Source organism: Cyclopterus lumpus, chromosome 14 (genome assembly GCF_009769545.1).
Source record: "Cyclopterus lumpus isolate fCycLum1 chromosome 14, fCycLum1.pri, whole genome shotgun sequence".
Taxonomy (NCBI): domain Eukaryota; kingdom Metazoa; phylum Chordata; class Actinopteri; order Perciformes; family Cyclopteridae; genus Cyclopterus; species Cyclopterus lumpus.
The window spans coordinates 5,268,127-5,294,486 of NC_046979.1; the positions used below are offsets into that span (position 1 = coordinate 5,268,127).

The window sequence follows — 26,360 nt, forward strand, 5'->3', positions numbered from 1 at the left end:
ATGCCTGTAACTCGATGAATGCCGTTTATTGTCCAGTCTTAACACTCTGGGAACAGATCTGAAAACATGGCATGTGTCTGCTGCATTTGTATAATCATGGCACAACCCCTTACTCAACCCATTTGGACTCGTATATTAATGTATAAATCAGCCCGCTGTGCTGGTGACTCTTTGATACACACACACAGCTTGATTCATGAATTTGCTGCATCGCGCTGCTGTATAACATTATATCTGCATGAGAGCCCTGGAGCGCTTGGAATGGCTGCTGCCGCCTGTGCTTAATCAATAAGGCAGCGTTGATGAATTTAACATAATTAGAGCTCCACATATGAAATCTTTGGCAGCATTCCCCTGCTTTTTGGTATTAAACTCGTCTTCTTGGGAAACAATCGCAATCTAGTTTTCTTGGGGAAAAACAAGACACTTCATGGAAAACGGGGCACTTCTCTGCTTTCTGAAGAGGCGGTTAAAAACCAGCAGATTACCATTTTCATGAGTGCTTATGTGTCGGGTTGATTATTGATGGCAAAATAGCAGTGTGAAGAGAAACGGGGTGTAAAAGCTGTTGGACAAGCAGACTCGCCTTTCTGACACTTTGCATTATGTGGATGTGCTGCATGCCCAGCGGGCTGCTGCAGTCCGCTGTTGGTGAAGCAACGAACTGATGCTGCACTCTAGCACCTTCACGTGGACGATTTAAAGAACTGTTTCACTGCAGTGCAGTCACAGAGCAACATTGCCTTCATTCGGATCGGCATGGTCATGTTCTCTGTCCATCAGAAAGGCCAATAACGTTCTCTTCTTAGCTCTGTTTTGGTCTACGTTCACCAGCCTTTTCTCTGCCTGCTGTTGGTTGCTGGACAGGGGATGTACATTGGGTATATCTTAGGTTGTTTGCTCAAAACAGCTGCCTGTTGCTGCTAGATATGACGCTAATTTACAACAACCTTTCCATCAATCTACTATCTTTGTCCGCAGGCCCTCTCCCCAGAAACCTATTCCAGCTCTTTCCGGGGGATCCTGAAGCTCACCGGATTATATGTATAATCTCTCTCGCATATTCTGGTTCTACCCCGGGGCCTCTTACCAGTTCGCCATACCTGGAAAACTTCTAAAGGGAGGCAGCCAATGGCATCCTAATCAGATGCCTGAACAACCACAGCTGGCCTCTTTTTCTATGAGAAGGAGCAGCGGCTCTACTCCGAGCTCCTCATCCTATATCTAAGGCTGAACCTAGCCCCCCTTTGAAGGAAGCTCATTTTGGCCGCTCGTATCCGCGATCTCTTTTAGTCTCAACCCGAAGCTCATGGAGAGAGCTGAAGGTCTGGAAGTAGATGGACTGTTAATAGAGAGCTTTGGCTTCCGGCTCAGCTCCCTCTTCACCACAACGCTGTCCATTAACCAACCGCCTGTCCATCTCCCATTCCAATTTACCCTCACTCAGGAACAAGACCCAGAGTTACTTGAACTCCCTCGCTTGGGACAGTGGCTCAATCCCAACCAAAAAGATGTAACACAACATTTCCCAGAAAACATGGACTCAGAATTGGGGTTACTGACTCCCAGCCCAACCACCTCACACTCCATTGCGAACTGCCCCAGTACGTGCTAATGGTCACGATCTGATGGAGACAAACAGAACCACATCATCTGCAAAAAGAGACACATTTCTAAGGTCCCCTAACTGGACACTCTTCTCCACCCCGGCTGTGCCTTGAGACTCTGTCCATCATAACAGCTGTGGACTACAAAACAAAGAACAATGAGCTAAAAGATGCTTCAGCAACTTTCCATGACCCCTTCTACCCTTCTCGTTCTTTCTCTACTACATCCCTTCCTCCCTCAACCCCTTTCCGCTTCCTAAATCTAACCCTTTTGTGGCATCTCGCGATAAACCTTTTTTTCGTTGTTTAGGTTTTCTGGTCAGCAACTTTGCTGTTTTTCGTTCAGTCTCATTGCTCTTCATGGCGTCGTTTATTCCGTGCAACGGTTTTCCGAGAAGATTTTGCTTTCTCCCTAGCTTGTGGAACACAAAGCCATGGATTTGGAACACTTTGATCTGATTGTACATCAGAGACTGAAGTCCATCCTTGACAAACAGAAGAACAGACACACAGGACAGGTAGGTCAGAGTTTACCCAGGATGCCTTTCATCTGATAGATTGCCTCCTGAGTGAAAAGTCACAGGAGAGATGTGGAGACGCTGTGGAGAAGAGACGAGCCTGCCGAGCTCTCGGAGCTGAGATGTTGTCATCACACTCTGCCCTCGCTTTTGGCAGCTGTTTGAATTATTTAAAAGCTCATGTTTTAACCACGAAGAAACATGTCAAATTATTGCCGGGTATCATCTTAACCGTACTTTTGCTTTTCATGTTTTTAGCTCATTAAATTCAAAGTATGTATAACGTTGTCCAGTCTTCCGGGCAGCCACAGGTTTCTGGCTCGCGGAGAAACTTTGAAACTTCCGTGAGATATGAAATCCATTGTAGTCAGGAGAGCCTGAAAAAACTTTTTTTTTTAAATTTCTGAAAATTTCCTATTTATCATCAAAGCGCCTTATATCCAGTCCTGGGCTTTTTGGAAATCCAGACACAAAGATTTACGCTAAACTATTGCCAAAAAAGAAAGCCTTTCCTGTGAAGATATACTGTTGTGTGAATGCCTGCCAATACTACAGAGGGATTTTCAAAGTCTTTTGTAAGTTTTATATCTGTTTTTGCGGTCTTTCAGTCCGCCTCGATTGAAGTCTGTTTGCATTGATATGCTTTCCCTTTTCAGACGCTCTTCCATTCAATATAAAATAAATGTTGCTACCACAGAGTGCCTAGGGAGGTGAGTACTTATATGCCATTGATATCGTTTCTGGGAGAATTATTACTTTGAAGTTCTGAAGAGCAGTTCTGACATATGAAATGTTCCGGAAGAGTCCTATCCCATAATAAAACAATGAGAAAGCTGTTGCGAAAGGCTAGTGGGAATGTAAAGCTTGCGAGTCTTTTTTTTATTAATCCTTGCATGTTTGGTACATTGTGTCATTTCAACCTGTTTCTACATACAACATTTTTTATTTTATTACATAAAAGGACCTGCTTTGGGCTCGCTAACACTGTCAAGCTAGTGAGTCGTATGCTCTCTATCATAAACCACATGAATAAGCAACCTACCTCAATTAATGTGACTTAATTGCAAGCGATACTTTGTTTTTGTTTGTTCTTTGTACTTAAGTAAAAGTAGTAAAAACACAGTGTAATGCAATTGTCCTGCGTTCAAAACGTTACTTAAACAGTAAAAGTATTAGCATCAAAATGTAGTTAAAGTACCACAAATAAAAATATTGTTTATTCCAATAGTGCATCACTTTAATGTTGCAGTGGGAAAAGGTGGAGCTGATGTACTTCCAGGTAACTTGCAGTAATACTATACATCTCACAATTTACTAGTTGATAATATTTTGGATTTAATAACCTGAATCTGCAAAGTAACTTGTATGGAAATCCTCAACTAATGAACAATTACATCAAAATAGGATGAGTACAGTACTTTAGTAAAAGTATGATGATAACGGGGGCCTCACAGCACTTTGCAACTCCATGTTTTGAGGAGGGCGCTCCATCAATATAGCATTTTTCTTTATAATGTTACTCAATGTCCCCCCCCCCCCCTCTCTCTGTAAATGAGTTGCTGTTGTTGTTGTTGTTGTTGTTGTTGTTGTTGTCTGCATCAGTGAAATGTCGTTTCTGCAAGCGGAAAGCTTAAGAAGTGCTGACTCGAGTGAGGATTGCCAACACTGACGCTAATGTGTCGAACAGTTGCCCTGCAGTTTTTGACTTTGGCTCTCATTACCACAGCTGATCCGCACTAATCCGCTGCTTTGATGTGCCGTGTATCTACACGTGCATTATTATCATCACGCACTGATGTGAGGAAAAACAAACTGCAGATGCTTTTTTTGAATTTGGCAAAACATCCCTGTGATGAGTGCATTTCTGTGTATTTCTACACTTTTAAAGAGTCTAAAGCTTTACTGACAAGAATGAAAAGTGTTCGTTATACTCCAGAAAAGACGTTCTGCCGATTCTGCTCTTCAAGGAGCCGTGCCAAGTTTGTCCTGAGGATGCAGTTACAGTGTTGACGCGTCATCACTTCCTAATCAGCATCGGCGCTGCAGGCTCTTGGGGGGGGGGGGGGGGGGGGGGGGGAAATAAATAAATCAAATTTGATCTCTAATCATCTGTTCCAATTAAAAACTCTCGGAGTATGAGAGCCAACAGGTTGTGCCTTAAAACTCCTCTGTGGGACGTTGATCAAATGCACCATCACTCTGATCTAATTCATTTCATTTCACTTCCTGTTAAATGGATAATTATGACTCTGAAACCATCTGAGAAATCGTGTCAGAAACACAAGTCTTGCAAAGTGTCTGCTGACAGTGTTAACTGCTGACTCAGCAGAACGTGGAGATACTATGCCAACCGTAAGCTACTACGAGCAACCAATATGGCTATTATTTATATATATTTATATAATTAACATATGCTTAATGGAGATAAACTAAAACATTTGGGTTGACAAATTGTGAGGTTATAGTCATAAAGTGTCACGTCATTAATAACGTCGTTGAGAAAGTGTCATGAGTTTGTCATCAGTTATTAATGTCAGGAAGGTTATTTGTCTAATAAGCCATCAATCTATTGTTAATAAAAAAAAAGTATCAATAAAGGGTCGCTGTTGAGCCAAAAAGTAAAGTTTAGTTTGTCATTATTATTAAGAAAGGGGTGTTATGACAACCTATCAAGTCTGCAGTTTTAAAAGGTGTTTGAGTTGTAATGATAATGTGTTTAAAGAAGAAAAGAAAGAGAAGGAACAAGGTAAGCAAACAAACAGCACTGAAGAGTAACGGGATTTTCTACAGGCTGGCAACACGTAAAGTGTATTTTATTAATGGATTATAACTAACCTATAAAGTATTATTAATTATGGCAACAACTGCAATCATCCTTTTAAGCCCCATGGCGCCCAATTGGGCGCCGATTTACACATCGTAGTTAGACTGTGTAAAACCTTACAATAAACATGAGCAAATATATTGATGTTATACATCAAATTAAACAAGAGAACTTGGGCTACAAGACTCAGTAAGCCGTTTCCACACAACTCAAACACCAACTGAAGGAATTATGAAAATATCCTAATCATCATTTTGTCTGGAGTCAGCCCACTCAGCACGTTTCCGGAACTAGGAACCCGTAGCTCGGTGCTATCAGAAAAAGCCAGATAGCGAAAAGCAAGATGTCTCCACACAGATTCTAAATGTCTTTTCAAAATCCTTCTGCACCAAAGCATCTCTGAGATATGAGCAAAATAACACAGCAACATGAATCGCTGTTTCTGTGCATCTTTCCAAGAGATAATCATCCTGAAAGTGCTTTTTTTTTCTAGGCGAACCTGGAAATTCAACTTTTGCTGTCTTTCATCTTTATTTACTCTTAACCAGTAACATATATACTAATATGTACACATCTGAACAGAAGCCCACATGTGTTGCCTTTATTATAACACCAACATTATTCAAATAGCCTTTGTGGTTGCTGAGCTACACCCTTTTTAGTTTGGGTATGATATTTCGAGCAGAAACCTAGAAAATAGCTTGGGGCTTAAAAGGTTAAATGTTCCAGCTTTGGCATCTGATCAGCTGATGCAACCAAAATGACAAAAATAAACATCATGTCCATTCCATCAAACAAACCTCTCAGCGCGCAGTAATGTAACACACGCTGTGCGCCATAACTTCTACATTAATCTTCTCTGCAAACGGAACGCGTCCATTAATTACAAGACGACACGGTGAGGGGGTCAGCTGACATGTTCATGTTAGGCTGGAGGCTTTAGTAATAAAACATATTTATAAAACGTGACATTTAACTTAATCACCGTGTGTTGGTATCACCTACAGCTTCAATACCTCAACCAGCGACGAAACGAATGAGAATCTAGTCCCCTCCTTTTGGAAACAGGTCTCCTGTCAAATATCACACACTCAAAAAAACACCCTGCACCCTCAGTTCACATCATCCGTCTCATATGATGTGTGAGCTTACCGCCCTCTGCTGTTCGTGCATACAGTCATCATTTTGACTATAGATCACAATAGAAAACCAAACGTAGGTGGTGTAGTGGCCATTTGTCCAATGAATCAAAAACAAACATAAATCAAATTGCCACTGACGCACCGTGGGTTTGTGGTTTACGCAGCCAAAAGAAAGCATTGTCCATTTAAGAATCCGTTTTTCCGCTAATTTATTTAACTAAACAAAACAAGCAAACAAACAAAAGAACAAAGTAACTCCTAACGCTGCCTCTCCTGTGCTGGTAAAAAAAACAAAAACATAGGCCTACCCAGGTGCATGCTGGTCCTGTACCTGCCTACTCCTACATGTAACCACATGTGCCCACAGTGTTACCCAATTAACGAACAATTGAACAACCAAGAGACTAAATATATCTAGACAACAACAATAAAGAAATAAACTAAACTAAAAACTATCACAAGAAGAAAAAAAAAAAATACATATATATATATATATCATAACTGAATACTAATATCAAATAAATAGCTCCAACAGGTGGTAATTAAACTAGGAAAGTATTTGTTAATGTTACGGTTGACGTCTGTGTCATGATTCACCGCACATTCGCTTGTAAAGTCGCACGGCGGATAAGCAAATAAACTAGAAATGGTGCACTCGGTAAAGTCTCCGCCAGCTGCGTCTGCAACCATTGAATGAACACAACAGACTGACCCCACGCGACCGTAATGGGCCATAACACATTATCCTGTACTCATCCTGCTATGACACATTATCCCTGTACCGGTAGCTCCGTTAGCTGTTGGACTTGAGCCAAAGACATCATCCTGGGACAGGGATGTCGTATGTGTACAGATTGTAAAGCCCTCTGAGGCAAATTTGTAATTTTTGTGATATTGGGCTCTACAAAATAAACTGAATTGAAAATTGAAAACTGAATTCAATCATCCGTAATACTAAAAGTGAGCCAACTGTGAGCCGACCCTGCCTACGAGTAGTGTGTGAGGAGTCAGCAGGCCGCCGACGTGTGCAGTGTGAAACAGGTAATATAAGGTGTGATGTAATATATAGCATGCAGCCATAACTGGTCACCCAAAAATGTGGTGCAGTTTGCACGCTGCAGGATGTGAGATGAGCTTCCAGGTGCACAATAAATAGCCACCTGCCATGTTAACTGATATTTACTCTTTATTGTGGTCTCAAAAAGGTACAGCACGGACAAATGAAGCACACAAAGTACAATATCTATTCTTTCTTACTGAAGAATACAGAACCGCCATATATATATATACATATACCATCATGCAGAGTGTGGTCTTAAAAGGCAGTTTTTTTTTTTAAAGCAGAATATACAGCAGCATGTACCTAACTTCATCTACAGTATTGTATACTCCTAATACCACAAATCACTGGTTTATTATCATAAAGGAAACTGTATATATTTTTTATTTTTTTGACAATTAGTGCAAAGCTGACCATAGCAAAGCAAAAAACCAGATGCAAAGCATGGAGATGAAACCAGCACTGAAGTGAACTGCTCCGACGTTGACGTTCACTTCGATGGGGCGAAGACACTCGACGCCATTAAAACACGATCAACAGTGCAAGCGCGAGCAGTAACATGATATTGTACATTTGTCAGAGCTGTCAGCATCGCGCATGATGGGAATGCTCATTAATGTTGAATGCAGTGGTCCACGTGTTCAAGTGAAGAAATCAGAATTCATAATCATCGGTGAACAGTACGAATATTACTCGGAGCTGAGATAACGATCAAACTAATTCTCCGCAGGCAATCAATTGGATGGTGAATGTTTTGGGGTCAGGACACCCAAGAGAAGAAGCAAATACATCTTCTTTGTGCTGTTACTGTAAAAAAAAATAGAGATTTCTAATCTATGAGGAGCTTTCTGGGTAACACCGTATTAATTAATTAAATTAAATATGCTTTCAGTCCACAGTGGGAGGGGGCTGACAGTGACATCTATGAATACCACGTTACTAAAACGTCTTCTCTCCGTTGACTGGCCGGTCAACGCCTCCATCGTTAGTATTTTAACATTTTCACCGTCAGCTCTCTGGTTGATGTGGATGCTTACCCAATAATTACCCTGATCTCTTCAAATGAATGTGGTAATAATGGACCTCTGTTAAAACGCTATACCTGCAGCAGGTATGAAGTGATTTTGAAAAATCCAGCTCTGAGTTAGAAAATAAAACCAAACGCAAAGAGGCACGAATGGTGCAAATCAATATATATATATATATACGTTTAAAAACAAACGTGCAGTGAGATGAATGTGAATTATTGCTTCGGCTGATACAAACAGTGGACACAGTGTCACATTCGATGAATTAAAAGAGAGTCAAACAATCGTGAACGTGAGCATGTGAGCAACATTCAAAACAGAAACTCTGCATGGGGTCAAAGCTAAAGGCAGGTACGTTTTGTGAACCTGTACAAACAAAAGAAGAAGAAAAAAAAGAGAAGATGCTCTCGGATTTTACAGGTTTACAAAAAGCGTACACTTGAGCTCACAAGAAACAAACTGCTGCCGTGATTGTAGGTTCTCCATATTCGATATTTTGGCAAGGAGAAGTCTTCGGTGTTTAATGTCACATCGACATAAAAAAGTACAGTACAATCTATATATATATATATATATATATATATATATATATATATATATATATATATATATATATCGATTTAGCTAATACAGACAAAGCTAAGAGATGAACTGGCCCTATATTGAGCTTTTGATTGAATCAGAGCCGGCAACATTTCTTTTATGCTGCATTCAAACTTACATTATATATCTATAGCTCTTCATTGTGTGTCTGAAAGCCCGACCAGCTTTTTTAATATATATTTAATAATAGCCAAAATATTCTGAACTGATGAGCACACAACGTTGCAATCTACAACAGGGATTGTACTAGTTTTTTTTTTGGGGGGGGGGGGCTGAATAAGTAAATTTGGTTCGTTATGAGAAGAAGCACTGGGTCCATAACTGAGGTGTAATGGCTGTGATACAATCGTCGTGACTAATTAAAGCGAGAATGATGAGTCGTGTGGCGCAGCCTCCTCATGCACAGCTACAATCGCTATGGTCATCTCTGATGCTGGTGGTGTAACGCTGCAGTAGAGGCAGTGTGTGTGTGTGTGTACATATGTGTGTGTGTGTGTGTGTGTGTGCGTGCAGCGGCTGAGTGAGCTTTTGGCAGTGATGCAACATGACGTTAGCTTGGACGAGGTGGGCTGAGCAGAGAGGGGAGAGAGTCTCCCCAGATGTGTCCAGCTGTTTTTTTTTTTTTGGGGGGGGGCCTACCGGACATCCAGAGGAGACCTCTGTGGGGGAATGAAGGGTTCAGTGAGGGATGTTGGGGTAGGGGGGGGGGGGGGGGGGGGGAGGGTTTAGAGGTTGACCAGGTGGAGGTTGGAGGCGGCGAAGTGGGGGCACAGAGCCATGTCCGGGTTCTTCAGCTGTCGCAGGATCCTCCGGTGGAACTTGGAGCGGACCCGGTTGAACTCCATGATGTCGCTGGGATCCTCCTCGATCCAGAAGCGGTGGAATTCCTGCATCAGGTAACCTGCCACGAAGAAAAGGGAGAAAATACAAATATTTTACTGTTTTTTTGTTGTTTTTACCATTTTTATTCTGACCGGCTAACGTTTCTCAAAAACATTAAAAAGAGAAACAAACCTATTTGTCACTCGCAGTTGTCACTCAAATGTATTTTAAAAGCTTACTCATGCCCAACAGTTTTCATTAATCAAACAAGAAAAAAATATGAATGGTGAGTGCGAGGGACGGTTTTAGTAGCCTTATTGTTCACGATGTTAGCCGTGGCGATGTGTGTTGAAAGTGTGTGTACAGCCTAATTAGGACTTAACACTGGGCAAGCATAAACTACAACTAAAGGAAGGCGAAAAAGTCAGAAAGGGATGATACTGTTTCTTAAGTGTTTATATTGTTAACATCGAATAGATTCAAAAGGTGACAACGTGTGTATTTATGATGCAGATGTTGATATCCCCCACTAGCAGGCAGTTACTGTTCACTGTGATGTCGCTGCCACCTCGTGGTTTCCCGGTGTGCCCTCATAATATTCCCGTATGCGAGCAGGTTTTTTTGTTCATGTTTATACAGCTTCCAGAAAAATATTAATGTTTTCAAAATGGCTGTCAGAAATACTGGGTTTTAACTGATATTTCTGTTTTTTGTTCAAATGTGCTTTCCGTTAAAATTCTTATTATGAATGAAGCCAAACAAAAAGTTGGCGTAATCTTTTATTATTATTATTATTATCTGAGTTTGCAGGAAAACTGAACTCACAGAAGGTCTGCTGGAGGTTCTGCAGGCTCGGCATTTCTGGGGCCACGTTGTACAGGTGGGTCTTCAGAGCTCCACTCACCAGCAGAGAGTAGGCCAGGTCTGTGATGTTGATGCCCACGATGGCAAAGGAGTATCTGGAGGGAGGAGATTACACAAATATATAGACATTGGTGTGTAGGAAGTTTGAGTTTGTTTAGATGGTTTTAATAGGGGAGAGCGAGTGGTGTGACATCACTTCCCCATAAGCTCTAGACATTCACTGATTTAAAGATATGGACGAGACCAAACCAGAGATCCACAGAGAGCGCTGCTATTTCCTGAGTTTTTAGGCAGTCCCTAAAATTGCTTTTAAAAGTGAAAACACCGATTTTTGTTGTTGTTGTTGTGTCCCAGCAGCCCCTTTTTGTTACAGCTCAATCATCATCTAACCCTCTATACCTTCACTCCAAGGCAAAGTACATCGCCCCCAGCAACATGTGCAGACACTCACCCAATAGCTTTGTCGAGGTTCTTCTGTTCCCATTCGGGGTTGTTCATCTCACTGTGAAGGACACAACACGTGCGTCACGTTCACCGTCTACATGTGAAACGACACTTAGAACCTTCTGGGAAATCTTTCAATTGCAACGAAGTGATTTTTTTTTTTAAAGAGCTTAAAAATGATGCACTGCTCAAGACCGTGGAACAGCTTGTTCTAGAGACAAATATAAACATGTCTGTAAAAGATAAGGCCGAGACTATGCAGTTAAGCAGTGTTGGAATCAAGTCCTCAAATAGGGACTTTAAGTCTTGGGGTCAGGTCAAAAATGATAAAATAAAGTGTAATCTTAAATGAGTTTCAGTTCATTTATAACAATAACTCACCGCATGCTCAATTTATTCGGTTTATCAACTACTTATCCAAAAGGATGTGCACACATTTAGAAACGAACCTTCAATGTACTGTCTTTTGCATTTGCTGAAACTATTATTACGATAGCAATTGCTTCTCTCTTATTGATTCAAATGTCACAGCACACCCATCAACATCGTATCCGTTGTGTTACACAAATACACACGTGCGGCTTTTTAAATGCGTGAAACTTCGGCCCGAAAAGGAGAAGAAAAAAAAAGCTGTGAATGCAGTGAAAAGAATGAAAGTGAAATCAAGTACCTTGGTTTTCTGTGTGTGCTCCTACAACAGTGCATGTGAGAGTCAGAGAGGGAGGCATGGGCGTAAAGGTGGAGGGCGGAGGAGAAAAAGAAGAAGGATCTTCATACTGTGAAATGAGACAGCTCGCTGAGATGCCGATGACAAGCAAAACAAGCAGCGGCGGCGGCGGCGGCAGTCGGTAAAAGAAGACGCAGTGAATGACTTCAAGCTGTAAGAATGAATATATAGTCAAGCAGAATGTGGTGAATGCAGAGTTATAGATGACGGAGCGCACTTTAAAATTTGAAGGGATACGCCGGACGTCAGGGAGAAAGATTATAAAGCCGCATCGATTGATGTTTTGGCCACATGGGGGAGCTAAACAAGCTGAAACCCCCCCCCCCCTAAAAAAGCCTGATAAAGCCAAATTGGTGGGTTTTGTCACTATGGGCATCACATGTAGTCATGACTACACGTGTACATAGTTTCAATGAACCTCCTGCCATGAATGCACGTACATTTTAGCAGTGTTAAATAGCTTTACATCTGCTACCCTGGAGTCATTGATTTCTTTCAGAACCCTTTTTTGAGAGACCTTCTCCCCTGAACACTTCTGTGTATTCCTTTTAATTTTATTATGCTTTGGGTAAAAGTGAAGAGAAAAAAGGGCGCGCTGCCGTACTTGTGCTTTGGTTGCAGGGAGTCGTGGAGCATCTGCAGAGCAGTGACTTTATCGTGTTCTGCGAAATACCTGCGGAGAGAAACCGGGGAAGATTTTCAGAGAAAGGAATTAAAGAAAACATGTGTGTGTGTGTGTGTGTGTGTGTACAGTTTGTAGATTATTCATTATGTATTATAAAGGACAGTTCTTAGATAGCGGCAGATGTTGTTGTGTCAATAATAGAGAACGTCTTTATGTAAAAGTCCAAATGCAAATGGTTGGGAGTGTTGTCTCACAGCAGGTTGTGCAGGCCCAGCAGGCCCATGCCTCTGAAATCAGTCTTGGGGTCGCTGCCTTGGAAACCGATTTCACACCACTGTTTAGAGATGCGGCAGGTGAGAGGGGTGTCAGGACGCAGCTCCTTCCACAGCTGCAACACACACACACACACACACACACACACACACACATAATACCGTTAAATGATTTCCTCCTTTGACAAGAAATGGCGTTTTGTAAACTATGAATGGGGGGCTGCAATATTATCAATTCTAACCTAATGCCTTATGAGCTTTCTGAGTTTATGAACATTTAAATAATGAGTTAAAGCACTAATTAGACATTTAAGGAAATGCAGCTGTTTGTGTTCTTGCCAAGAGTGGATCAGAGGGATCGCTCCTCTTTTCTCTGTGAATTCTCCCGCTGGGTCCCCTCGTTAGGAAGCGCGCCATCATTTCTATTGTTTTGCTGAAAAGAACCCGCTTTACTTCCTGCTAAAAGGCCGCGGGTTCTCTGCAGCGTCCAGTTTCCAGGACATTAAAGACCGGATGTTTTCGAAACGCCTCGATGCTAAACGTACTCTGGCCCCTCTGAAGCCACCTGCTGTCTTCCTTCGTTAAAAAGCATCTGCAAAAAGAATTCGTTGGACAATTTTTTTATCGTTCCAAGATTGGGAAAAAGTAGTTCCATGCTTTTATGACGGCTCGCCTCGAGTTCTGTAACTCAGAACGCTGCTGCGAGGTTCTCTAATGGTTCCCCTAAACACAAGCGTATCTTTCCCCGTGCTTGCCTCCCTCCACCGGCTTCCTGTGACAGTTTCAGATTTTTACACTCTTTAGAAATAACTTTGATCTGGTTTGATAAACCGGCCGATAAACACGGATTGAACAGTTGAAACAATTCGCTAAGAGAAATTAATAAAATGATACTGTGGTGCTCGACTTGGGGCTCAGCCTGACAAAACAGGTTAGGACCGACTTGCCGAGTAGTCGAGTGAGAGGCAGCATGGACAGGTGACCCGTCAACCACAGGAGCTTCAATACAAATCTTCTTTTTCCTGTTGTTGGGATTATTTTTGACACATACAAACAGCCGCAGAGAGCTGGCGCACCTTCATCAGCATGTCCTCGTGCTCGGGGTTCTCACAGTCGTACGGCTCCCTGCGCAGCTTCTCCACCTCCGCCACCAGACTCCTGTAGCCCACAATCTGCAGCAGGCTGGCCTGGAGAGAGATGCCTAACCTGGGGGGGGGGGGGGGGGGGGGGGGGGGAAGCGTACAGATCTTTTAATAAAGTGCTTTTTTAACAGCGAGACAGTGTTGATGACACACAAAGATAAAGTCACAGGAAGTGTGTCGATGCAGCGTCTCACTGTGGGTTGGTGTCCGGGTTAATCCTCTTCAGCGCCATGATGTCGTCAATGGTTTTCTCCACTTTGTCCGGGTGGACGCTGAGTGCAGACTGCAGCAGCTAGAGAGCACACACGAGCAGGAGAGAGCAGAAAGATGGCGGAGACGAGAGAGGAGAAAGTGGGGTTCGGAGTGTAAAGCAAGAAAATGTTGCATATTCATACTGCATATTTATATGTAGAGACCCACGTACCTCATTCTTGGAGTACCTCAGAGACGATTCTGGAAGGAGATGGTTACAAAGTGTAAGACAACTGCACACGTTGTTATCATGATTATCATTAGGAGTATTATTGGGGGTTTTTTTTCTAAAGAATGGCCTTTATCTGTTTGCGCAAAACAAACTTTTCAAACAAACTTTTAGATGGCACATTGAATATTGATGTCATCAGCACACACACACACATATTAAGTGTGTCAGGCAGTGTGTGTGGGGGGGCCGCCTACCAAGCTTGAGTGTCCTGCGAGCTCCGTGCTTGTTGTTGGAGCAGATCCGCTGCAGCTCACAGCGGCCCGTAAACTTCCTGGCGACAAACTTGAGGCCCCGCCACAGACATTTACAGTAGAGGAACACGAAGAACTGGGTCACCACTCTGGAGAGGAGAAGACGGGTGGAGCCTTTTTAATAGGTAAAACCATCGAGAATACAGAAATGCATTTATTACACGTTTCCTATCTTGTTAGTTCAGCTCAGATTTATCTTCGACACCTCTGGAGGCCACCGAGCCTTTTTTTGGAGAAAACTGCAGCGTATTGTGCAGTTTATATCATCAAAATGAACAGAAAACAGCTCGTAATTTTAAGAAATATAAATAGTAGTGTATAATAGTTATCATAATCTTATTTGTATTTCACTGCATGTTATGTCTGTTGATCTTTAAGTCTTTTGTGGAGCACTTTTCCACAGTAGTATGCAATGTAATAATTTACATATAATAATAATAATTTAATAATTTAATGTTTCCAGGTTCTCAAATGAGTGGATTTTGGTCTGGCTCGGTTTGTTTTTCGGTCTTACGTGTTAGTAATTTGAATATTTGTTGTTGTTGTTTTGAACCGAAATTGAATGATGTTGTGCTCTGGGGGATGGTGAGAAAAGCATGTTTCAACTATTTTGTGATGTTTTACAGATCCATAATAATCACCAGGTCAAATGGGCTGAATAAGAGGGAAGAGGAGGAGCAGGGATGAAGACATAAAGCAATCAGAGTCAGAAAACTGTGTTGTACTTCGAGACTCGCAGTAGATCAAAGTGTGCTATTTTTACAGGTGACGCTGAGAATGAAAACGGAGGTGTCTGTGTGTCTGTGTGTGTGTGTGTGTGTGTGTGTGTGTGTATGTGTGTGTGTGTGTGTGTGTGTGTCTCGGGAAATTCATAAACCCATTAAACCCATTAAAAAACTGGAGAATAAAATGCTTTCCAGACTTCGCCTTAACTCTGCGGTGAACCATTGGGGAAGCAACAAAGGAAGAGTCTTGTGCCGCGTTATTGCCATGTAAAAAAAAAAAAAAAGCCTTCTACCATCTGATTTCATGATCCGGAAAACCCAGATCCATAATCGGGGCTAAAAGCGGCAATAAAGCTGAGAAAAACACATCAGCAATAACCTACAAACATCCCTCTGTGAGCCGCACAAGCGGGGGCCTCGCTTCCTTCTTTGTTTGCCTTTGTGGAATAGAGTTTACGACCTTTCGAGTGCAGAAATAAATCCTCCCGATGCTGACGCATAACGGCATAACATCATCTGTCAACATAAAAAGAAGGTAAATATACAGGGCTGAAGGATTAATTCCTTCTGCTAGCCGCGTGGATGAGCCGCGGCATGTTTATCAGCTCATATAGACACTATAGACGCTTGAGGATTGAAACAAAGAAAATGTGACACTGAACATCATTTTAAAAAAGGAGCACTCCGTCAATGTCAATTAAGGGGGTCCAAAGTCAGCTTGTGAAAACACTTAAGAATTAGGAATTAAGGTCCAAACACCTAACTTTCACAGTGTCGGTTTAAGCTGCAAGCGTGTTAAAGAGAAACAGCGTGTACCATTTCGGGGAGGGTTATTGTCAGAAATGGAATATAATATTCCTAAATGACGTTTTCATTGGTTTGTATTGACTTGAAACTAAGAACCGCTTAGAAAAAAACATTCGTATCTTCCACGCAGTCCGCCATCGTGCACTGCCATGTTTCTACAGCAGCTTACAAGAGGGATTTAAATCAAAATCTTTGCATTTGATTGGACCGCTAAAAAGTGGGGCGTGCTTAGAGTTTTAGCACAATACAGATAAGAGAGGACTGTTAGCTCCTCATGTTGTTAGATTGGGAGAACGAGGGAGAGATGAAAGGGAAACGTTGGCGAATTTCAACTGAATTTCGACAATTTTACACTGTTTATAGGACTGTTTATATGTGGCTAGCTGTTAGCCCAAAGTCTCAATTAATTGGATGAACGATGAGCCCTCAAACATTTGTTGTTAGCAAAAAATTATTTAAGATATACCGACCAAAGTTGGCCTGATTGTGAGAGCAGGGGGTTTCTTTATGTCTATTGTGGGAGCATTTGTGCTCACGATGGGATGGCCTCATTAATTTTAAGTGAGTCCCAGTGAGCTCTGATAAACCTTCACACGCCTTGCGGTCTTAAACTGACACTTAGGGAGTGAGTTACCGGAAAAAACAAGTGGGCATTTGAGCACTCGCAAATACCGCGAGTTTGAGCTCAGGAAATGTTCATTTGGGTCTGAAGATTACAAGTTAAAACCGAGAAAAACCTGCGTTATAAACAGGAAACGTGGAGTTTCAAAGACATGGACGTCTGCCAGAAAGTCTGTAAAATAAAGATGTTGTTTCCATCCCAGTTTGACCCAGACTATAGGAACTAAAAGTCTGCATATCTCCACCTTTGCTGCTTAGATTTTGTATTTATTTAAATCACTCTTTTGCAAGTGCAACACTAAATCACTGGAGCAAAATCCTCCCTAATACTCTGATCGGCCAAAACCCATTAAAGGCTGGACTGTGAATCATTGTCATACCAGTGAACTATTCATTTAGCACATTAGTGTAATGACTGTAAACAAACTGTGGAAGACATCAGTAAAGCACATTTGGCAGCCTCAGCTGGGCTCCACTGGTGTTCATAAAAGATATTTGAAGTTAAATATCTTTGAGACTAAAGCAAAAGAAGTAACAAGTCAACGTTTTATTATCTTAAGGGGGGGGGGGGGGGGGGGCACGTCGGGATTTATGGTGAATGCCATCTGAATTGGAAGCACTAGTGCGAGAAAACACCTTTTTATCTATTGTGTTGTTATTTGTCTGTGGCGACTAAACAATAGAACTAATGATTTTACAATATGCGGATGACTGACAATCAATACACAACTAGTAGTTGATGGTGTAACTCTGAAACATGGAGAAGCAGTTTTTTTTAATGCACCACATGTCTGAAATACTTTTTATTTTCTAAAGCCTTTAATTAAATCAAATGAGGGATTGTTATTCATATCATGTACTGCACTGTCGCAGTGCTGTAGCTTTCCCCCTCCAAACGTATATCAGTTTTATTATATTTTAAGCTAATTTCTTCTATTCTATCCTTTTTTTAGTCGTATTTGTATATTTATTTGTATAATGTGTTTATTTTATGGCTATATATCATGTTCTGCCTTTGTAAGTATTGCTATACAAATTTGCCTAAAACACCTTAGAATATCAGTAATGTATTTTATACAAATTTATGAACTATGAATATAACGTGGATAAAAATCTTACATGTGTATAACAACGGTCATAAATAAAGAGTGCCTATATGTTTAACATTGCACTGCAATGTTTTAAATATATATAAATAAATAAAAGCAACAGATCCATTAAGACAGACGCACTTGGTTTCCATGGTCTCCATAATTAAGAGGCGTCCTCTATCAACGACCCACTCAAACCAGTTTACAGCACAGCGGCCACTTACAATAATAAATAAGAATCGATTGAGCTTAAATGGGAGAGCTGGGAATTTGATATAAACAAGCCATTGCAGTAGATCGAAGATAAACATAAGAAGAGAAGAGGGGGGGGGGGGGGGGGGGCTTGAATTAATTCCTTCACGCTTCGACGCCAATTAAAAATATGAATGTAGCTCTGCATCATTTGCCATAACGGAGTGTCTTTACCTCAGAAAATGCTTCATGTTGAGGTTTTTTTCCCCTTCTTCTCTTCTTCGGTGCCGATTCTGCCGATCTGATCACCTGGAGAGAAATAATAATCTAATAATATTTTTTTTTTTTTAAAACACAGGAGACGACGGCGAGTCGTTGGATGCCGCCCGCCGTGATGAGGCCGACAGGAAGCGCGTGAGCCGGGAGCTGTCCGCGGTGCTGAAGAATGGACGCGCCGCGTGTGATCTGCGGCTGCTTTATTACCCCCGGAGCCCCCCCGTCCCCCGTCCCCCGTCCCCCGTCCCCCTCCCGGTATGCAGCGTTGCTGTTCGGACACAGGGAGACCCACGCTGGCACCTGCTGTGTTTATTTCACTCGTCGCACAATAATCATAATCCGGTAATAAAAAGAAGAAGAAGAAGAAGAAACCAAAATAAACAGCTAATTACTGCTGCGTCGCCTCCGATCCGATTAGCGACCCAAAGCAACAGACGCTGTGCGTAATCCGTAGCAACAGACGGCGCCTGTCACGTCGCCCGTGCAGACAACGCAAGCAATATAACGCGTTCAATTGAAGACAACATGTTCCACTTACCGAGTGCAAAAGATGATGGTACTAATAATAATAATAATAACAACAACAACAGCAATGGTAGCAGGCGAAACAAAGATGGGGATGCGGCGCGCGGTGCTCTTCACTCGGCTACAGCCGTCTGCTTTTCCTCCATGATGACAGTCACTGACTGGAGGAGGTTCAGGTCTAAAAGCTACAGCACAGCAATGCGGTGCAACGCGCAAAGGGTTAAAAGCCCTTCAGTCAACCAATCGATGTGGACATTGTTTGTTTTCCCCACTTTCTTCAGATGCCAGCTGGTGGCTGGATTTGAAACCCTGCAAGGATCCAAGTAAATAATATATGTTGTTTTGCACAATGCACTCATTTGAGGGGCACTTTGCTGACACTCCTGTTATCTACACAGACTTAAAGAAAAGAGAGTTCTGCTCTCCACCATGACCTGTGACCTCTAGCACAGATTGCTATAAGCAGACTGCAGGGGCGACACCAGAAAGTGGCCCTTAAAATGTTACTGTGCCTCCACCCCCAGGTTGAAGAAAATAAATACATGCAATAACCATCTTCTGCCACTTGGGGGCAGTGCAATAAGCTGTAAACATTTACATTTGAAGTGCGTTTTTTTTTTTGGACTGGATGTTGAACTTTGGGAATGGAGCAATGTGTAGGTGAAATTAAAATTGTAAGAAGAAAAACCACACCTGAGGGACCCGTGTCCTACTTTATCCTCTATCATAATGACGAGGGACACCCGGTCTGTCTCGGTGCCTGTCTTTGCAAGAAAAGAAAAAAACTTGACCAAGCGGTCTATATAGTCGTTAATGGCAATCTATTACTGACTATATCAAAAAAGCTAAATGACCAGAGAGGAGGAGGAGGAGGCTTGTGGGGAGAGACCGACTGTCATTGATTAATACCAGTGATGACAGAAGTGCAAAGATCTTTTATTAAGCAAAATTCCTATTCCCCCAAAAATTAAAAAATACACTCGTTACAAGTTAAAAATCCTACTTGAATAAAAGTATGCAATTATTGTGGTATGTGGTAGCTCAACAACTGTCAAGAAGAAGAAAAAGTGTATACCTTGAACCGTTGTCTTTCTGATATGCTGTGAAAGATAAAGAGTAACAACCCGGCGTCTGTGTGGTAGCTCCTGCCAACCAGTTCACATTCATGTCGGTCCAAAATGTCTTCACTTCATCCTTTTTATTCTATTAGGCATTTGTGGAAAATTGGGCATAATAAGCATATGTATTCTTCAATTATGGCCAGAAACATTATATGAAGGTCACAGTGACCTTCGGGCAGGAAAAATAGAATCAGTTCATCTTTGAGTCCAAGATGACGTTTTGCTCAATTTGCTCTTGGCGTTCCTGAGATATTATTATATTATGAGACTATGACAGACAGCCAAAATGTCAGCGTAGAGGCATAAAATAAAACTTACTTTCGTAGAACAACCAAACGGACACAATTAAAATGTAAAGTCGATAATAATGATGATGACCCAGGTTAATACAAAAAAAATCTATTTAATTGTAAAAAGTGAACCCTCTGCACGTCAACATGCTTCACACGAGGCAAAGGAAGCCTTGCGATTTACAGTGTAAACTACTAAATGAACATTGTAACGGCACCATAGGCAACAAGAATACAACTTTGTGACTGTTTTTTTCAAATTTACAATTTACAATTTAAAATATATTGATATAAAAAAATTTTAAAAAAGGAGAAAGAAAGTAACGCATCAGTTTTGGCACAATAAATAGCAGTGCATTGTTTTAGTTGAACACGTCGACATCCGGTACACACGTAGTATTAGATGATGTTTAATAATAAAAAAAAAAGAGAAAACATAAATAGGAATGAAAAAATGTGTCTATGCAAACTCGGAGATGTGCGAGGACAAGAAAATGTGTAATTGTGTAAGAATGTCAAAGTCGAAACTGAGATTCCTTTGCAAGGAGACCTATAATAATAATAATAATAATAATAATAATAATAATAATAATAATAATAAGAGGCATGTCGCAGTCGGTCGGCTTTCAGAGACCTTCTTCCGTCTTCGGTCTCAACGCGGCCTCGGCCGCCGCCGTCTCGGTTCTCGGAGCGTCTCTGGCCGCGGACAGCAAACGGTCCGAGGAGCTCTCGGCCGTGAGGTCGGCGAACACCTCGGCGGGGTCGTCCCCGCTGGAGCCGGACTCCGGCAGAGCGGAGTACATGGGAACGGCGTTGAACATGACGAAGCCCACGGTGATGACGACGAACGAGACGATGTACAGCGCTGAAAACTGGAGGAGGAGGAGGAGGAGGAGGAGGAGGATGAGGAGACGGAGACGACCGGGCGGACATGTTAGCGTTCCGTCCGAAGGTTTCGCATTGACCAGCCGAAGGGCCCCGCTGGTTGAATGCATTACGTCACAGGATATATTATTATTTTACCACATTGTAACCTGTCGTTATTTTGGATTTTAGCTGATCTACAATTTGATATCTTGTTTAAATTTAAAACTGTAATTGCTGCACATGTAACAATCGAAACACACGCTTTAAAAAACACTTTAGAAACAGGTTTCATGGCAGCAAAAGGGTTTGAATCCCATTTAATGTACAGCTGATTCTCTGGTCAACACTCACCGTGTAGTGGAAGAGGAAGAGGCCACAGAAGAGGCTGAAGAGGTCGGCGGTGAGCAGAGAGAGGTTGACCGCAGTGGCGCTGGTCATCTTCACCACCACAGGCATGAAGCTGTAGAGCGCGTACATGCACACGCCGTAGAACACAAACAGCATGGCTGCGGAACGCAACGGGCAGAGACGGCCATCAGAAAAAAAACGTCCGTCAGAAAGAAGAAAAAAAAACACACTTAACGAGACGAGGAAAGTTCACTTACAGATGCGAAAGTCCCATTCGATGGCCGCCACCGCGTGAGTTTCCAGGACGGCTCTGTGACGCCAAGCAACGCAAAGTTAGCATGGCGGGCAAGACACGCTTCTCTTTCACACTTTAAGAGAAGAAAAACCCTTAAACCCAAATGAAGTCATTGTAGCCTTAAGTGTTTTTGTAGTGCGTTAAGTGTGTTTGTTTTAATCAGTTGATCTAAAAACCGTCAAAAGGTTTTGGTGCAACAAAACGAGAGGTTTAGAGTGTACAAATTATTGATTCACGCACATATATTCAACCCTATTGCTGTAAATCAGCTAATTACACCTCTGCCAGACACATCAGAATATATATATATATATATATATATATATATATATATATATATATGAGGGATTTAAACAACAACCCACAGCTGGATGCCGCTGATGAGGGTCCCAAAGAGGCCCATCATGCCCAGGAATTCGATCCGGCTTAAGTTCTTCACCGTGTACTCTTGGCACACATTGGACACGGCGTAGAAGACGGCACTGAGCAGGACCAAACCATCTCCCAGCACCACGTCACTGGCTGCACACAGAGAGAGAGAGAGAGAGAGAGAGTTATACTGCAGGTTTACAGGTTAATAATATTAAATATAGAAACCACCGTGTCCATTAATCTTGACCTTTGTGCGTTTTGTCATTCACTGTGGTAACTTATTTAAATTTCTCTCTGCGAAGCACTTTGTCCTTTTATTACGATAAGTTAGCATAACTGAGGGGAAATGATGGACGAGAATAAATAGAATCTCGAAGTTCAATAAGCAATTACAAAACTAAGCACTTAGTAGTTTGTTTTTTTGAAATATTGACATTTAACTTGAATCTTTAACAGTGCTCTTTGGCTTTGACTTCACCGTGTTCATCCAATCATCTCACCTCAGACAATCACAGCTCTCATCTAGCAGCTAGAAAAGCCCAAGAAATCATTTTTAACCTTTTAAAAGTGAAAGACAATGAATTATAAATGCAATTACAAATCCTATTTGAGCAGCGATTGCCGATTGGGAACATATTTATCACGATGGTCATTTTGTGTTCAAAGTATTAGTCAATAATTCACCTTTTCTATATTTTCATTAGATACTGTTCAACAAAACTGTGATTAAGTTTCAGTACTTTACAGGTGATAATGATTTTTTTTATTTTTGGTAAAGTGTCCTCACTGGATCCCTTTTCTCTTCCGGCCAGGATGTCGGCCCCCACCATGGCCCCCACCCCCAGCAAGCACACGGCCACGGCCACAAAGTGGACCAGCCTGTAGCGAGTCTTCAGGAAGAACCAGGAGAGGACCATCAGCACGGGGATCACGAAGCAGTCCAGCAGCTGAAACAGTCAGAACAATGACTAACGTTACGCAGGTGATAGAGGTCAGGAAGATAAGATAAGCTTTGAGAGTCACATTACCGATTAAAATACTGCAGTTAAATAACATTAAAATTGGATTTTTATCCACACATTTAAAAAAAAAATTTAAATCATCGCAACATCATAATAAATAAGCACTTTAAGCTTTCTGTCCTCCACTTTTTTGCATTATGAGTTTATGGTTTATGATTCTCTCCTGATTTGATAATGCCTTTGTATTTCTAGTCTTGATCTCTCAAGGCATGTTGAATATTTTACATGTCTTTTGCTACTGCGTCTTGGAAAATAAAAGTATTTAAAAAAAAAAAGTTTATACTAATTCATCAGCGACTATTTCACTTAATTGTTCAAGTCACTTTTTAAAGAGTGGCTGCTGTTGTTATGCGTCCTCTCTGATAATGAACGTAATATCCTTGGGTTTTAGACATTTTATTAGAAAAGAAATATGAATACTAATCAAGAATGAAAATATTCCACACAAAAAAAAATTCTTTACAACCTTGAGCTAAAATAAAACATCTGCTTTCGATGTGTAATCCGATTCTTTAAAATCAGACTATAGGGCTGCAGTTAAGAATTGCTTTTATTTGATTAATTGATAAATCTGCTAATTATCTTTTGGATTTAGTCTCAAAAACAGTCAAAAACCCAAACCATATTATAGAAGATAAAAAAAACAGAAAAATCACATTTTGGGGCATTTTGACTTAAAAAAATATATATTTTTGTTAATATAATGACATTGATTTCAACCATATACGTACAATAAAGAACAGACTTCAGCAGATTACCATCCGGTTTATGTTCAAGCATCTGTTCACACGACCAGCACACTGAACTGGTGTTCTCTTACCTGTATACTCGTCAGGGTGGTGAACTGGTAGGCCTTGACAACAACATAGTTCGCCTCGACATCTGCCAGACCCATCACCAAATACTTCCACCACTTGGTTTTTAAGATCTGCAAGATGTTCCTGTCACCTGTAGAAAGCCAGGTCTTTACTTCAGAGTAGGAATGGTGAAAGTATTTTTACACACAAATAATGACATTAACCAGTTCTTGCAGATTTGTTTTGTAATTATTGTCAACCAAAAATGGCAGCTTGACCATTAAATTGTGCTATAATTGGCAACCATTTTTGCCTTATTTAATAATACATTTAACAATCAATGTGCATTGTATGTGGAAGGTGGCGCTCTTAGTTTTGGTTCACTCTCACCATTAAAATCTGTGTATTTTCCAGGTTCTGCAGTCAGCTGTTTTATGCAACAAAAAAAAGCTCTAAAATCCTACTTTGCACTATCTGCAAATGAATGTCAAGTATTTCTCTGCATCAGTTGTGTATTTGTACATGTTGTTGCTGCCCCCAAGTGGTTAGAAACATACTTGACTGCAGGTTGAAAAGATGCAACTGAGCCCGCACAACGAGAACAATTACGAGTCCAGACATGCCGACCTTTGCGCGTGCAGAGGATGGTCGTATAGACGAGCAGCAGCAGGAGGTAGTTGAAGAAGCTCTGCAGCATGGGCGTCTTCACCCCGGAATCGATGAGGCACTTACAGCTCACTGCCGTGCCACAGATCAGCAGGGACAAGACCTGCCCCATGAGGATGGTCTTCAGCAGACGCCTGGGGGGTCAGGGAGAGCATCGTGTGTTCAACACAGAACAGACCCCACCTGTTGACTCTTTTTAAGACTCGTGGAGGGGCTAGGGAGCTGACTCTGAGAGGCAACGCTCTCACTTTACATTTACATTCCAGGGTTCACCGGGGTGTGGTCAGAAGTTTGCATTTACCGCACTTGTAACCACACCCGACAGTGAGGTGTGTGTGTGTGTGTCCACACATCCTGGAGTACACTTCTACATCACCGCCACGAGATGACAAGTTAAACCACTAGAGGTCAGTATTATAAAGAGTTGAAGGGCTGTTAAGGGGAGACACTACAGGTGAACAGGACCAAACATTTGGGTAATAAATAATCATGAAACTTCCCCAGTTGATAACATACATTAAGACAATGTACTAGTTTTCTGAAATGGTATGTTTAAATATGCTGATCGTGCTTTGACTACCACGACATATACAAAATGTCTTTTGTGAACATGTTACTGAAAATAGGATAAGTACTCACCATGTGAAGACATCCCTCAAGTTGTACAAACCGCAGGCCAGCCTCCATTTCCCACACAGGCTCTCCTCTTCGTGCCCTTCCATATCTTTTGAGAGCTAAACCTAGGAGTTAAGAAGACATGAGAGAGATATTAAATATGAAAGGCTTGGGGGGGGGGGATTTGTGTCTTTATGGCTGACTGTCTTCATCAGATTAATGTCACCCGAGGTGAACATGGGACCAAAATCTTCACAGGAATGCGATGGGGCTCATGTGACCGATGGGGCTTCAATATGATTCCCACTAAAAAAAAATATTGGTCCACGATAAAAAAAAAAGGACAAAAACAAAACACAAACGGGACCACCTGCGTGGTTACAGACCGGGTCAATTGGGAGAAGGTACTACACCTTAAAGTTATCCAACTTGCAGGATTGGTTTGCATTAGAGGCGGTGGTGCAATTAGTGAGCATGCAAGCACATGTTAGTAAAGTTTAACTAAGATAATGCTTTTCTTTTTTTAAATGACATTTGACGTCAGACGAATTTGAATATGGCGCTTTATAATCGCGTTAAATCCGTTAAACAGTGACTTGTTCAACGCAGTTTGGTGTTTTCGCGTCATTCATCGCGCTTCCCGAAACTACACACAGTTAAATACAACCGGAACACGCGCTCTTCTGCTCGAGTACAACTACCGTAACGGCACGTGTACATACGTTTTCCGTCTGTCCTTCAGTCATGACAAGTGTGGCCAAACTCTGCCGCTGAGGTGGACTTCCATGCTTCTCGAAAATCGCACCAAAAGACCATCCACGTTCGTCCCTGAACCTCTTCGAGTCAACCTAGCCTCGTGCTATTCTAGCCCCGCCTCCTGTGCTCCGATTGGTCCAAATAAAAGGACGAAAAGGACGTCTGCACTGCGAAGTCAAACCTGGTCGGGTGCTGATGAGAATCAACAGTGAATGGAAATACCTTATATATACATGTATGTGTATTTTCATTATGAGCTTCGTCATCCAGATATTGAGATAGATTTTTTAAATGCATTGCATGCAACATTTGACAGAGATATATACTTTACTATAGCTCAGCTATCTCACCCAATAATAGCAAAACAACAATTATATAATTATTATTAATAATAAAAACAACAACAATACAAATAACTTTAAAAGAATACAGGTACAAATAAAGTGTTTATAGCGCAATAACTCCTGAAAGGAACCGTTCTGCACAATACGTACTTTTACTTTTCATTATTTATGTGTACTTTACTGTTAATAGTTTTCCTCAATAGATTCTGATATTGAT

At 41.5% G+C, this 26,360-nt stretch overlaps 2 protein-coding genes across 4 annotated transcripts; both read right to left on the reverse strand.

Annotated features, from left to right (window-relative positions):
- Positions 1–9,042: 9,042 nt before the first annotated feature.
- Positions 9,043–18,809, reverse strand: elmod1 (ELMO/CED-12 domain containing 1). Of its 2 annotated transcripts, XM_034550419.1 has the most exons (11): positions 18,664–18,809; positions 18,084–18,158; positions 14,357–14,502; positions 14,103–14,131; positions 13,873–13,970; positions 13,613–13,742; positions 12,519–12,652; positions 12,244–12,312; positions 10,920–10,970; positions 10,430–10,563; positions 9,043–9,683 (listed from the first exon to the last, which is right to left on the reverse strand). In XM_034550419.1, exons 2-11 carry the CDS (start codon positions 18,098–18,100, stop codon positions 9,508–9,510), a joined length of 984 nt encoding a protein of 327 aa, XP_034406310.1. In that variant the 5' UTR covers positions 18,101–18,158; positions 18,664–18,809; the 3' UTR covers positions 9,043–9,507. The 2 variants fall into 2 exon arrangements, with proteins under 2 accessions (XP_034406310.1, XP_034406308.1); XM_034550417.1 differs by lacking the exon at positions 18,664–18,809 and having other exon boundaries at positions 18,084–18,610.
- An 845-nt stretch (positions 18,810–19,654) lies between these two features.
- On the reverse strand, positions 19,655–25,912 carry slc35f2 (solute carrier family 35 member F2). 2 transcript variants are annotated; one of them, XM_034551164.1, is made up of 9 exons: positions 25,766–25,912; positions 25,068–25,168; positions 24,390–24,562; positions 23,786–23,913; positions 22,731–22,890; positions 21,937–22,093; positions 21,534–21,586; positions 21,280–21,434; positions 19,655–21,042 (listed from the first exon to the last, which is right to left on the reverse strand). In XM_034551164.1, the coding sequence occupies exons 2-9, from the start codon at positions 25,148–25,150 to the stop codon at positions 20,461–20,463; spliced, it is 1,491 nt and encodes a 496-aa protein (XP_034407055.1). In that variant the 5' UTR covers positions 25,151–25,168; positions 25,766–25,912; the 3' UTR covers positions 19,655–20,460. The 2 variants fall into 2 exon arrangements, with proteins under 2 accessions (XP_034407055.1, XP_034407057.1); XM_034551166.1 differs by having other exon boundaries at positions 20,600–20,933.
- Between the last annotated feature and the right edge of the window lie 448 nt (positions 25,913–26,360).